General features: G+C 40.1%; 1 protein-coding gene across 4 annotated transcripts in view; it reads left to right on the forward strand.

Annotated features, from left to right (window-relative positions):
• Positions 1-14,686, forward strand: part of STS (steroid sulfatase) — a 349,033-nt gene that overhangs the window by 125,799 nt on the left and 208,548 nt on the right. For all 4 annotated transcript variants that reach the window (XM_054544304.2, XM_054544305.2, XM_054544306.2 and 1 more), the window contains exon 7: positions 3,010-3,146. In XM_054544304.2, the coding sequence (XP_054400279.1) occupies positions 3,010-3,146 (137 nt within the window). The remainder of the gene's footprint in view (positions 1-3,009; positions 3,147-14,686) is intronic.

Genomic DNA, 14,686 nt, shown 5'->3' on the forward strand with positions numbered 1-14,686 from the left:
GTCAGGAGTTTGAGACCAGCCTGGCCAACATGGCAAAACCCCATCTCTACTAAAACAATTACGGCAATTAGCCGGGCATGGTGGTGTGCACCTTTAATGCCAGCTACTCCAGAGGCAGAGACAGGACAATCACTTGAATCCAGGAGGTAGAGGTTGCAGTGAGCTGAGATCATGCCACTGCACTCTAGCTTGAGCAACATAGCAAGACTCTGTCTCAAATATAAAATAATAATAAAAAAATAAGCTCCAGACCCTACAACCATGCCTGGCCTGTAGGGGATGCTTAACAGTACTGTTTTAGGGTTCCCTTTTCTGAGCCTCAACAGGGAAACTAGAGAATAGTGAAGACAGAGAGGAAATGACCAGCAGAGAATCATCTCAGTCTCCCCTGAGGCTAGCCATACAAACTAGAATCCCTCTTCCCCAAGGCAGGTTATAGAGACCAGAACCCCTTCTCCCTCAATCAAGTCATAAGACTGAAAAATAAGACCAATTTTTCCTCATCCTTTCTATGTAAAAACTGGCCATAAAGAAATTCCCCAACCTACTTGACTGTGGGTCCTAGCACTCCCATTCCAGAGAAGGTCCTACCCCACACTTAGAAAGAAGGAACGCTGCTCAGAGAGGCCAAGAACAATCTAGACAGACAGGCCTTGCCGGCTTTCCCCACTCAGTTCATTAGCATTAGATCAGGCCCTTTTTGTCCAATCCTATTTCTACACGGCTGTACATACTTTGTTGAACCTAAGCATAAAAATAGTCAATATCCCCTTTATCTTTGGGTCTTCATTCTGAAGGTTCCTATGTGTACAGGTTAAATGAATTTGTATGCCCTTTCTCCTATTAAAAAAAAAAGAAATTGAATTCCTGCCCCCATCCATGCATTCATTCTCTCATTTGTTTGACAATATTATTACGTATCTTCTACAGGTCAGGCATGGCACTAGGGCCTGGAGATTCAATGGAAGGTTAATGCCCCATGGTGCTCAGCCCTGATGGGACTGCCTGGAAAAGGGGAACAGGCTCTCAGAGGAGGTGGCATTGGAGATGGCTTCTGAACAATGACTGCTTGCCAGGGAGAGGGGGAAGTAAGTTTTAGGTTGAGAGATGATGATATGCAGAGCATTGAGCTGTGAATGTGCAAGCTATGTTTGGGACTGGTTACCATATTGGGGTAGAAGCTGGGCTGTGTGAGAGTATTGGCATCAACATAAGGCTTCATCAGGACTGTTCATGTTTTGATAATAAATGTGAAGTGTAGTTATTTAAGGAACCCACCCAAGTTCACAGAAGTAGTTAAAAGAAGAGCTTGAATCACAGTAAGAAGAAGACATTGGGGAGTGGGCAGTGAGGCAGGGGCTGTCATTAAGGTGTGTCTGTCCCCTCTAAGCATTGCAGCTTCTTGCACAAATCTCTCAGAGCTCTCACCAACCCTGGGGAAGTGGACACTTGTCCTGTTCCCTGATAGCCTTCAAAAAGGCCTCTCACCCAGTATTCTCTTTCAGCAGAAAGGAATTGCTAATTATTTCCCAGACGAGAGGTAAAGATTGAGCCTACGATGTGAAACTGAGACACAGCACTAAATGCATTTCTCAGAGGGCAACCTGATGTGAAGATGCACCCATGGGACTTATTGATCCCTATCAGTAGACTCAGTTGTGAAACCTCATACCTTCGTATAGCAACATCGCTCACAGCCCATTGTAGCAAAGGCCACGCATTGACAGTGACTTATAACTCTTGAGTATCTGTGCATTCTAATCAATTCAAATGAAGGAGGTTTAGGTGCTCTCTGAATTAAGGAATATGTTTGCATTATCATTCCCCTCTCTCAAGAGGTTTAGGCCAATTGAATGAATGTTTTATTTAACTTTGAAAATTTCAGTGTTGACCATTTAGTGTTCATTCTGGGAGACTTGTTGTATTATAGAAGAGGGTAGAACACAAAGTTGAGTTGGAGATTAAACAGCATTGATGAAAGTAGTTAACAACCGAAGGTACACAAAGGAATACTATTCACCTTTAAAAAGAACGTAATGCTGTCATTTGTGACAACATGGATGAACCTGGAGGACATTCTGCTAAGTTATATAAGCCAGACACAGAAAGACAAATACTGCAAGATCTCACTTCTATGTGGAATCTAAGAAGAAAGTTGAACTCCTAGAAGCAGAGAGTAGAATGGCAGTTACCAGGGACTGGGGTTAGGGGAGTGGATGGGGAATGGGGAGATGTTGGTCAAAGGATAAAAAGTTTTAGTTAGACAGGAGGAATAGTTTTGGGATGTGTTGCATTACATGGTGACTATAGTGAATTACAATGTATTATATATTTCAAAATTGCTGAGAGAGTAGATTTTAAATGTTCTCACCTCAAAGAAATGACAACTATATGAGAAAATGAATATTTTGATTAGCTTTATTTAATCATTCCACGTGGTAAACATATATTATTGCATTGTCCCCAACAAGTCTATACAAGAATTATTTGTATATATCAAATGATACATATATACAAAATTTGTATATATATTTGTATAATTGTTTGCATATATCAATTAAAAATTTTAAAAGGTAGTCTTCTCTAGTAGTGTGTGTATGTGTATTTGTGTATAAATTTTTTTCCCAAAGAAATACTATTTTCAAGGTGCTTAAATTCATATTAATCACCGTATAGAGAAGGAAGAACAGAATTAAACAACAACAAAAAACAAATACAGGCAAGTTTCTATTAAATCTCTTCCTGAGTTGGGTCTTTGGGAGATGTCTCAATAACATAATTCTTCACTTACTGATCCATAGAGGGTAACAATGAGTCACTTCATAGAGACAGAGACTTATCTTTCTCTGACAGAAGATACCATATTAGGCAATTAACTTTTAGTATTTTGTGAATTTTCAAATAGCCTGCTATGATAATAGGTGGATCCTAATCAGAATGGTGGCAGACATACTTACATTATCTGTGGTCTTTTTTTTCTTCCCTTTTTTTTTTTTTTTTTTTTTGCAGGAACACTGAGACTCCGTTCCTGCTTGTCTTGTCCTACCTCCATGTGCACACAGCCCTGTTCTCCAGCAACGACTTTGCTGGCAAAAGTAAACACGGAGTCTACGGGGATGCTGTTGAGGAAATGGACTGGAGTGTGGGTACGTTTCTCCTCAGTGAGTGCTTAGAAAGCTGCTAAGTCTTTGCCTCCTTGTGTTTTCTTTCCTGTGTATTTCTATCTTTGTTCCTGATGCCTTTAGAGACAGCAAATGTATGGGGTTTTTTGAAGGTAACCAAAAATGCATTGATCCTGAAAGGTAAATAGAATACAAAAAGCACCTTCACCAGCCTCGGCAACATAGGGAGACCCCATCTCTACAAAAAATTAAAAAAAAATCAGCCAGGTGTGGTGGTACATGCCTGTGGTCCCAGCTAATTGGGAGGCTGAGGTGGGAGGACGTCTTGAGCCCAGGAGGTTGAGGCTGCACTGAGCTATGATTGCACCACTGCACTCCAGCCTGGGTGACAGAGTGAGACCTTGTCTCTTAAAAAATATATATATCTTTACCCTCTTTTGCATGTCTGCAGTTCCTAGTGGATACATTTCAGGGGAAGTCTAGTCTGTGGGCTGCAGATGGAAGAGATTCATGGACTAAAAGAGACAAAACTTTAGTCCTTATTATCCCTTATTCTATCAACAATGAAATGTGAACAATGCCTTGTCATTAGCCGTTAGATGTGTGATGGATTTTGGATCCAGAATACCTGCAGCTGGCTACAGCCTTGGCGAGGCTCTCAGGGCAACAGTGACGAGATCCTCGTGTTCTTCTTGCCGCATCTAACGATGGCAAAGCTTTGCTTGTTCTCCAAACTCCTTCTCTCCCTTCCTGAGCAAATAACCCTATTTCTGAGAAGCATGGCATTTTTCACTGACATTGGGAAGACTTCCTTACTGAAGCTTTGTTTAAGTTAAAATGCATGTCTTCCATATCTACAGGACATCATCATCCCTATGCTTTTATTTTGTCTTGCAGAGCTCAGAGATCCCAGGATGGGGGATTACACCTGGGGTCTCTTAGCTGTACACAGCTAAGGGGTTGGCTAGCATGCAACCTCATGCTGAATGAGGTAGGGAAGGCCTTAGTGTGTGAGTTACGCAAGGGAGTGAAAAATCAGCATTCCAGTCCACTCGGAACTTCTCACAACTTCCAGTCTTTCCTAGCAGCATTGCCTCTTACTTTTACATTGCTGGGCCCATCTGGACAGTATCAGAGTGACAGAAGAGATCATTTTGTCCATATTCCAGTACTCACCCAGGTTGCTGAAGATTTGCATATATTTGTTTCCTTTTACTTTTTCTCTCTCTCATTCTTCCTTCCATTTCTTTTGGTGAAATAACTCAATAGTTTCTAATCTTTGGATCCAGATGTTTTGGAAATCCATGAAAGTTGCTTCCCAGTTCTGTTTCTTTGTTTAAAGCAGCAAATTGATGGCAGTGGTGGTCACCTACTATGGTGATTGTCAGAACAAATTTTGTTCTGTTTTGTTTTAAATCATGGAAGGAGCACCTTCTTAAGAAACAAGACTGGGCTCTTCTTCCAGCTTCTAGATGTTTCTTTAATTATCTCTGTGAACTTGGGAGATGTTTTACATCTTCAGGCCTCTCCTCTATCATCTTGATAGGAGGATTCAAATTAGGCGAGTTCTGAGGTTCTTTTTTTTCTCTAATAGTCTGTGATTCTATAAAGTAATGAGAGTGAGTACCATTTGTAATACTAACTAGGAAAAACAAAACCAGAACATTCTCTCTAACAAGATTTATAAGAAGAATGCATTACGCTTAGGGCTCGTACATATACCAATACAAGCCTGCCTCCTTTTATTTTTTCCTTTCTAAAATGTTGCACATAAATCAATTTATATTTTTCACATCTTAGTGTAAATCAGAATATTTTCTCTCTTTAATGAGTGTTCTATTTTAATGTTGTCAGGCTGCTTATGCAACTCTAAGACTTCTGTTGGCTAGCAAGCAACCTCACGCTGATCTCATCACACCTGTTGATTAAATTTTATTTAATTAGCATGGCATACATGCCTGACTCATTAGAAAGTCTAACTTCCAGTGTTGTCTCACTACTAGTTCCTCTAAAGTATTTGGAGAGTATTTTCAATCTTCAAGACCTGCCTTAGCCCCTGATTTATAGATGTTTGTGTTGTTTTTTTGTTTTCGGCCAAAAGATAAAATCCTTCCCCTAAGCATTCCATGAATTTTTAAGAAAGTTTTTGTTTTTTAAATCCAATACATATGAGTGTTCTAAAGAATATTTCTTCTTTCCAAGAAGGGCTTTTCCTTATTACACAGGATGGGACTGTTGCATTCTGAATAATTATGTAATAAAATAAAAGGGGGATATTTGCTTCAGAAGAAACACTCCCTGCACAAAGGAAAACTGAGATGGAAGTGGTTAACTAGTGAGGGCGCATCTCAGTCACTCAGAGCATGTTCTCTCCACATGTTTGAGGGCTGTGTAATTCTGTGGATCATCACTTTCTCCACTGCAGGTTTCTCTAAGCCTGGAAAGGCATATTCAGTGACCAAGAACCTTTATTATGTAACCATATACCAATTCTACTGCCCGTGATTGTGGCTTACTGCCTTATTCTTAGCTGAGTGAGTGCTGTGTCTCATATTGTTATAGTAACTAGAGAAATACTGACTTCATACAGATGTTGTGAGAGCTGCAGAAGGGGCTTCTCAGTACAACCACACAAGGGCAGTTGAAATCCAGGAGATACGATTCTGCTGTGCAAATTCATGGAGTGGTCAACATGATTTTAATCATCAGAGTGACTAACATTGAGAGCTGGCCCCATACTGGGCCCTGATAGCACATGTATTTGTGGGAGCCATAGGCTTTTGGTCCCATAAAGGTTGTCAAGAAATCACTGGCATGAGGCAGATTGATTCATAGGAGAAAAGGCATACTAATTTATTGAATGTGCATACACAAGAGCCTTCATAATGAAGACCCAACCTCCCAATGGGGTCCAGAAGCTTATACACCAACCTGAGGTTACAGAAAGGATGGGGGCTTGGGCCAGGCATGGTGGTTCACACCTGTAATCCCAGCACTTTGGGAGGCTGAAGCGGGCAGATCACCTGAGGTCAGGAGTTCGAGACCAGCCTGGCCAACATGGTAAAACCCTGTCTCTACTAAAAATACAAAAATTAGCCAGGCATGGTGGTGTGCACCTGTAATCCCACCTACTGGGGAGGCTGAGGCAGGAGAATCACTTGAACCTGGGAGGCGGAGGTTGCAGTGAGCCGAGATCGCACCACTGTACTCCAGGGGAAAAAAAAAATACATATATATATGTGTGTGTGTGTGTGTGTATGTGTGCATGTGTGTATATATATGTGTGTGTGTGTGTGTGTGTGTGTGTGTGTGTATATATATATGATGGGGGCTTGGATCCTGGTAAAACAGGTTATGCGGGTCAGGGAGAAGAGGAGTTCTGTTGAGGGGCAATAAATGATTGCTAGGGAGAATTATTGGATACAGGAACAGAGATTAACTTGTAATTTAAATGACCCTTGGAGATAGTCATCATACTTGGAAAAGGGTCTCCTCAGGGGTAGTCATATCTTGGTCTTCTTTTCTGCAACAGACAATGAAATTACAGGGAGGGGAAGGGAAAAAAATGTTCTCCTGGGGGGGTCTGGATCTTAGGCAGATAAAAGAACTTCACCTTCTATGGGAGAAACTGTGTGTGGGATGAGGGGGAGGTTAGAGAGACTTGAGGCTTCTTCGGTTTAGCATGTCAAAATGCAATCTTTGGGGATATCAGTTTCTGAGTCCCAGCATCTTACCTCATTTTGTGCTGCCAGTGGTCCCTGTGCAGCAGGTGATGTTCTCATCATTCCCATTCCACAGGTAAGGCAAGTGAGGCTTGCAGGTTAGGTACACCCACATCAGGTTACAGAATTCATAATGGGTGAGCATGAGTTCAAACACAGGTGTCCCACCTAGAACATGAAATCTACACCACTTTGTTTCTTTTCTTTCCATGTAATAAGAAAGCGTGCATCATGTCAGTGCACAATCAACATATCTCCAGGACAGATCTAGTTCATTCATTAGTCGTGTTGACTGGATGCTGTGTGCCTAAATGTTTTTTGGCAGTGTAGGGTGGGAGTTGGGTGCAATGATGATAAGACTATAGGTTTAGGGGAGAATGTTCAGCGTACAGGATACTAAGAAATTTAAGATTCTTTCAGGAGATCCTATAACCACTCAGGGCAGAAAGCGAGGAATGTCCTGAAGGAGGTGCAGATAAAGTGCTTGAACTGTTTGGAAGCAGGAAGGGCAGTGGTGCTGTGCATGTTGGATACAGCAGCCACATCATTTCAGCAGGGCACACCCACAGTGGAATTCTTTGGGCAATCCTGGTGCTATTGCAAAGTCTGATTTTCAATCCCAGTTAATTCTGAAGCAGCCCAAGCATCAGGGAAGAACAAACGTGTAAAATCTCATTGTTCTCCAGTATGCAACAAGCATTTTGGAGGCGTGTCATTCTGGCTGTTTCTCTTCCTTTGGAAATAGACTGACATTTTTCATAGACCTGTTCATGGTTGGGGGTCAGGTGGAAGGATGGATGTAGTTCTCACCGGGGGTTTCTTATCTACAGCTTACACCATTATAGTGATCACAGCTAGTCTATGAAGTAGAATTTGCATGCAATCAGCGTTCACTCAGAGCCCTGTGCTATTAATAGAACCACATGAAGGAATCATAAATCAGCCTTTGCTCAGGATTAGACTAGCAAGTTCTGTACTATTACAAAGAAAAATTCAAGTGGAGAACAAGAAGGTGAATGCTAAAACAAATCTCTGGCTTCCAATCAAACCTTCCTGGCCAGGTGTGGTGGCTCATGCCTGTAATCCCAGGTGGATCACCTAAGGTTATCAGTTCAAGACCAGCCTGGCCAACATGGCGAAACCGCGTCTCTAATCAAAGTACAAAACTTAGCCAGGCATGGTGTCACATGCTTGTAATCCCAGCTACTGGGAGGCTGAGATGGGAGAATCACTTGAACCCAGGAGGCGGAGATTGCCATGAGCCAAGATTGCGCCCCTGCACTCCAGCCTGGGCAACAGAGTGACATTCCATCAAAAAAAAAAAAAAAAGCCTTGCTATGGAAAAAAAAAGAAAAGACACCCTTCCACTGCTGAGAGTTGGAAACCACTGGTTTTATGAGATACTTTCAAACAAGAGTGGCAAGTCTTCATCTTTAGATGGAATTCCAGAAGTCTTTGTGTATTTGTCGTTCAGTTGCTCAGGATTGGTAGTTTGGCATCCCCTGTTGACTGAGCATGACAGGGCAACCCTCAGTTTGATTTCCCTCCCTCTCCTCTGCCTGCCCTGCAGGAGGACCTGGACATTGCTACCGTACCGTCTGGGCACAGAGAACCAACCTGGAGGAAAAATAAGTGGTGAATTCATGAGATGAGCTTGGGGGATGTTACAGAATGAATGCGGTACCCCCTATGGGATACTGAAGTTTGTATACCATATTGAGGTTACAAAAAGAATGGGAGCTTGCATCATGGCAGCCCTCTGATAAAATAAGTGGTAAATGGTTTGTTTGTTTGTTTGTTTGTTTGTTTTGAGACAGGATCTTGCTCTGTCACCCAGGCTGGAGTGTAGTAGCTCAATCTTGGCTGACTGCAACCTCGACTTCCTGGGCTCAAGCAATCCTTCCACTTTAGCCTCCTGAGTAGCTGGGACTGCAGGTGCATGCCCCCAAGCCCAGCTAATAATTTTATTTTTTGTAGAGACAAGGTCTCACTATGTTGCCCAGGCTGGTCTTGAACTCCTGGGCTCAAGTGATCCTCCCATCTTGGCCTCCCAAGGTGCTAGGATTACGGGCGTGAGCCTCCATGCTTGGCCAGTTAATGTTTCTTTCAGATCTTTAATGTGTAGGACTCTCATTTCGTATTTCCTAGATCTGGACGAGGGAAGTCCTGGTTGCATGAATACAGAGTTTCTACAGATGCAAATCTCCCCCACAAAAACAGCTCTCCTTGCAGGCTGTCTGACAGCCATCTCGCATATATGAAATAAATATATTTTGTGGTAAAATATTTTGATTTCCTTCAAGTTCTGTAGACCAGGTACACATTAGGTGCTCAATAAGGAAGTTTTAAAAGTGAAAGTATGGAGGTCAGGTGCCTGATATTTGCAAAGCCTGATCTAAGGTGCCAGGAATTACTAGGAACACAGATATGAATAAGGTTGACTTGGCTTTCTCCTATATATCAAAATAGTAGTCAAACCATGGGCATGGATGAGATTGTTCTGCAAGAATATTTCAGGCAGTTGGGCAACCTGTGACCCACAATTTGTCTCCATCTAATCCAGGATAAGAGTTTAGAAGTCAACCTTCATGTCTTTACTTCTCAAAAACTGTAAGACCCAAAAAAGCAAAAGCCCATGTTCTATTTGACATTCTTTGTCCTATACAGAGTCTAGCCTGGATCTTAAGGCTATATATTTCCCTTGGGGTGTAATGCATCACTTTTCTGTCTTGAATTTCTTAAACATTCTTATTTTTAATCAATGCAACCTTCTTTAAAAAGTGACAATAATGTGCTCACTTCTGGTGCACAGTGAGGATGGAAGGTCCAGTCCAGCATCCAAAGGAAGGTCATGGCAGAAAGAACCCCTAAAAGAAAACCAAAAGAACAGCCAAAAACTGGGAAGACAGACTCAGAGAAGTGTGATCAGGGAATTCAGGAGCAAAGAGCATTTCAAGGGATAAGGATCAATACCAACGAGTACTTCAGAGACATCAAGAAGGGCTGAAAAGGGACAAGTGAATGTAGCTCCTGTAACTTGTAGAATTATAGTGTATTACCAAGAATGATATTTGAGGAGCTGAGGTCAATGAGGTTGGATAGTTCTTTCAAGAGGAATGGAAGAATTTGTGCCAAGGGATGACTTATCAGGCTTTGTCTGAGCTCATCTCTGCTTGGAGACCATGAATTGGGTGTTGGCACGTAGGTATGTGGATTTTCAGTTCAATGAAGGGCCAGAAAGTAGGATCACCAAACTTATTGATGATTGAAGATTTGCTAGCAGGGAGTGCCACAAAAGGCAACTGGGCAGTGGAATTTGAGTGATTAGCAACAGAAGGACTGAAGTGGCAGATGGTGATGGGGGATGAGGAAGGAAGAGAGCTGGTGGCTTGTGATGATGAACTGGAGATTCAAACAAGATTGCAGCAAAGGTGTTGGAAGGCTGGGGCAGAGTGGAAGTGTTTATATTCCAGAGGTTGAATCATTCCAGGTATTCCCAGGTGCATGGCATGCCTGCTGGATGATGAATGGAAGGCAAGTTCCTGGCGTTGGGGATGTCATGGAATTGGGAAGCCAGTGTGTTCAGCTGGTGCCTTCATATGACAGTGCATCAGCAAAGATGCCATGCACGGCTGTCCTGTGATTCCTAGGGCTGATTGTCTTTATTCACTTTCATGGTGGAGGTTTATAGCCAGGCAGAGAGAGGGGATGCATAATGGTTTACTTTGTAAGGAGGAATGTAGAACCATTATGGACTGCTCATTCATTAACTGAGCTTCCAATATTATCAAACACTCAAAATTGAGGCTTAAAAATTATTTCAATCGTTGGTTACCTGCCAACGTTTCAGGTTTTTAACAGGTTTCAGGGAGTCAGAGAGGTGGTCTGTGCACACTAAGCAAGCTGGCTTCCCTCTTTGTCCAGCACAGCCCCATCTGTTAGCTCAATGGCATTAAGGCAGTATTAAGATCTAACTGCTGAGACTATACAACTAGTTATCTCTTCATAGCTGTGGCACACATCCCAGTGGGATGTGATGTGCAGGGGGATGCACTTGGAGCAATAAGAAATAGAATGTGGAAGCATTTTGTCTTAAAACTCTTAAGAAAAGCAAATGTATCCCCTAGTCTCTCTCTCATCTGCTTCCGCAGCAATGGTTGGATGTGGTATGAATTCTTAAATGTGTTTTTAATTTTCATTTTGTTTTAAAAATGGGCTTCATAGAGTTCAAATAAAAATAAATAAATAGAGCCATGTGACACTGGCTCCAGACGAGACAGCGTAATGGAACAGAGTAGGAAGCCCAGAAAAAGAATTTCATGTAAAATGTAAATGTAAAGGTGACCCTTCAAGGCAGATGGCTAAGAATGGATTATACAATAATTGTGATAGTATGATTAAACTTTTAGGAGAGCGATTGTAGTTAATTCACTACTGTCTGGCAATGTGGTGCTTTGCATGTGCTTAAATGATATAATAATGGTGTTGTGTTGATGATGATGGTGATAGTGGTGATGCTGATGATGGTCACGATGGTGATGGCCATGATGGTGATAATGGTGATGATGATATGATGGGTATGATGATGGCGATGCTGATGATGGTGGTAATGATGATGATGGTGATGATGGCGGTGAGGATGATGATAATGATGAAAATAATGAAGATGAAGAGGAGGAAGCAGGGGGACGTTGTGATGCTCAAAATAAAGAAGTCAATTTTACAAGAAGTGTAGAAGATTAAAGTAAGTTGCCCAAAGTCATGGAGATGGCATATGATGGCTAGGATTTTAATCTTGTCTGTCTTAATCTTGTCTGTCTTACATACTATGCTATTCCTGCTGTTCCTCATATATTCAAATAAATTCCCCATGCAGATTGTGTTTGGAAAATGGAACTACTGAAGAATTCCAGAAAATATATTGAGATATATTTATCTGATATACAGGATAGTTGAGAAAGGTCTTTCTGAGCACAAAAGGCAAGAAATAACTAACTCAAAGAAAAAGATTGCTGAATTTTACTAAATGAAATCTAAAATTTCCTGATGTCAGGTAAAAATATAACATAAACTGAACAAAAAGACCAATGACAAAAGACTTAAAAAGCATGTGCATCATCAACATAAAATAAAAAGAAAACTCCTGAGATATAGGAAGAGCTCATACAAAGCAAATGATAAAAAGATAAATATCAGAAAAAGACATTGATTGTACCAATTTATGTTCACTACACATGTTCTAGCATTGGGCATTACGATTTTAAAAAATAAAATGTTTGCTAAAATAACTGAAAGAGATCAGCTCTTTTTAAAAATTACACATACCACATTATACTGATTCCCGAATAGGTCAGACATTTTTCTTGTATTTAAAAAAAATAAACTACAAAAAAATCTGTTGCCATTTATCCAGTGGAGTCAGAATCTTTCCTTAATCCTCAATGCTTATAAGAGGACCTGATGAAATCTATGGCCACTGAATCTCTTATGAGTCTGCCTCTGATACCATATTACTGTTGTTTCAGCTTACAAGGCATATTTTAAATATTCAGCCAACACTTCTCATTTATGAATCCCAAGGCATCTATGACACAATGATTAAAACTCAAGTGAAGCAACAAATTGGGCTTTATTTTCACACTGGTGTTTTTCTTCATTGGAAATCCCCTTTAGGAAATGTCTTTCGAAAGGCTTTAGGTTATCCGTGTGTGTGTGTATGTATGTGTGTGTTTATACATGATATTTTACATTAAATTTATCTCCCACTGCATCCTAAATCACACTTTTAAAAAAATGAGTTTGTGAAATCTACTTATTTTAGTAATGCTAATGTAATGTTAATTCCCCAAAGTGGAAACTGCAGTTAAAAAAAAAAAAAGGAAATCCATTGGTTTATTCAGACTATCAACTCTTGGTATATGCTTATAGTCATAGCTGAGCTCTGGATCAGATGAAATATGACCTCTGATCGTGTCATTGCACACCCGTATTGCTGAGATTGCTATGATAATCATGAAATTGCAGATAGACAGTATCTTCTCAGGGACTTTTGACAGGGGCTGGTATTAAGCCTCTGCTGCCTAATGAACCAATTTTTTATTCAAGCAGATCTAGACAGGAGAGAAATGAAATCATTTCCATTACAGACCACTGTTTACCTGAATGCAACATGCATAATGAGGTTTTGAAACTTCAGGAAAACATCTAGGAGGTGATGACAACCTCTACATTGCAAAGGAATGATTAATACAAACCCACTTATGCGTGATTCTCTTTCCGCGATTGCCAAACGTATTTAATAAAGAGACAGTTTAAAAATCGCCAGTTACATGCTTGACTGTAAAGATATATAGTACACTTTAGGATATGTGCTGTTTTGCTGTTTGGGAGTGTTTTGTGTATACTTTTTAAAATACAAGGCTTTCTCAAATAGGATAGACCATTTGTCACTGGAATGTAATTTTATCTAGGGTTCTTACTCCTTTTCATTACTGCAGGAAGAAAATGAATTTTTGGTAAATCGAAATAAAATCACATATGTCAACATTTTCTATTGATTGTCACTTTCAGAATTGTGTGTGTGAGTGACAAGGCGTGGAATGGAGGAGACAGTAGCTATGAGATGCTCGCTGACTGTCCCAGAGTTTATGCTTTTCTTGTGCCTTCCTACGATGTCTGGACAGCTTTCTCTTCATGCAGGGGCTTAGGATGAAGTCACTGAGAGCTAAGGTCTATGATTTAATGTAGTTCAAGAGCAGAGTTCTGGGGATGAGTGTGAGGTAGCATGTCACATACCACTTTGCAACAGAAAAAAAATTTAAATTGTTGCCTCAGTCTTCTGTGTTTTTTTAGTGTTTTCCACACTTTGTATAAATGTTTTTCTGATTACCAAAGTAATCCGCAGTATGCAAAACTGAAGAATATAGACACAAACAGTACAGAAAGGGAATGCCCCATGAAATCTCACCCCTAAGTAGGTAGCATCATTAACAGTTTGCTGGATAGATTTATTTTTTTATATGTTGCCAGTATGACATAGTAATATCAAGATATGTCTATTAAGAATATTTTACACAAACTCTATATGCTATTCTGCAGTTTTCTCTTTTCACTCAACCATCTATTTGGTCATTTTTCCATTTCAGCATTTCGATTTTCATTTTACCTTTCTTAGACTACAGTTTGTTTAATCATTCCTCTGTGAGGGACATCTGAGTTCCTTTTTTAAATTTTTTTTATTTTTTATTTTATTTATTTATTTATTTTTTTGTATTTCAAGTAGTGCTATAAGTGAATATTCTGTAAAGCTGTGTGAACTGGTGGGAATAATTTTGAAATAAAAATTCAGCCGAGATCAAATTCAGCTGGATCAAAGAGCATAAAAAATTTGCTTTCATTTGATATTGCCTAAAATGGGTATACTCTTTTTTTCACCATGATAGTAAGATATCCATTGATGATCAATGAGAACGCTAATTTCCTCATACTCTTAGCAACCTTGGATATCATCAGTCTCTTTTTCATCTATCGGGTGAAAAATGCTAGTTCACTAATTTTTTTTCTATTGTGTGTAGGGTTAGTACAGGGTTGTATTTCTTCTCCCAAGGATTCTTTGGTCACTTTTCTATTGGATTGTAGATCTTTTTCTTATTGATTTGTTTGCACTATCTATATGATAAGAACATTAGTATTTTACTTACTGTATGTTGCAAATATTTTTCCTGCCTTTTTTTTTTGTCTTTTCATTCTATTTAAAGAGTCTTTTGCAATAAATTTTTGTAGTTAAACCTGACCTTTCCTTCATGATGTCTGGGGCTTGTAATTGGAAGAATTTTTTTTTTT

Source organism: Pongo abelii, chromosome X (genome assembly GCF_028885655.2).
Source record: "Pongo abelii isolate AG06213 chromosome X, NHGRI_mPonAbe1-v2.0_pri, whole genome shotgun sequence".
NCBI classification, from domain to species: domain Eukaryota; kingdom Metazoa; phylum Chordata; class Mammalia; order Primates; family Hominidae; genus Pongo; species Pongo abelii.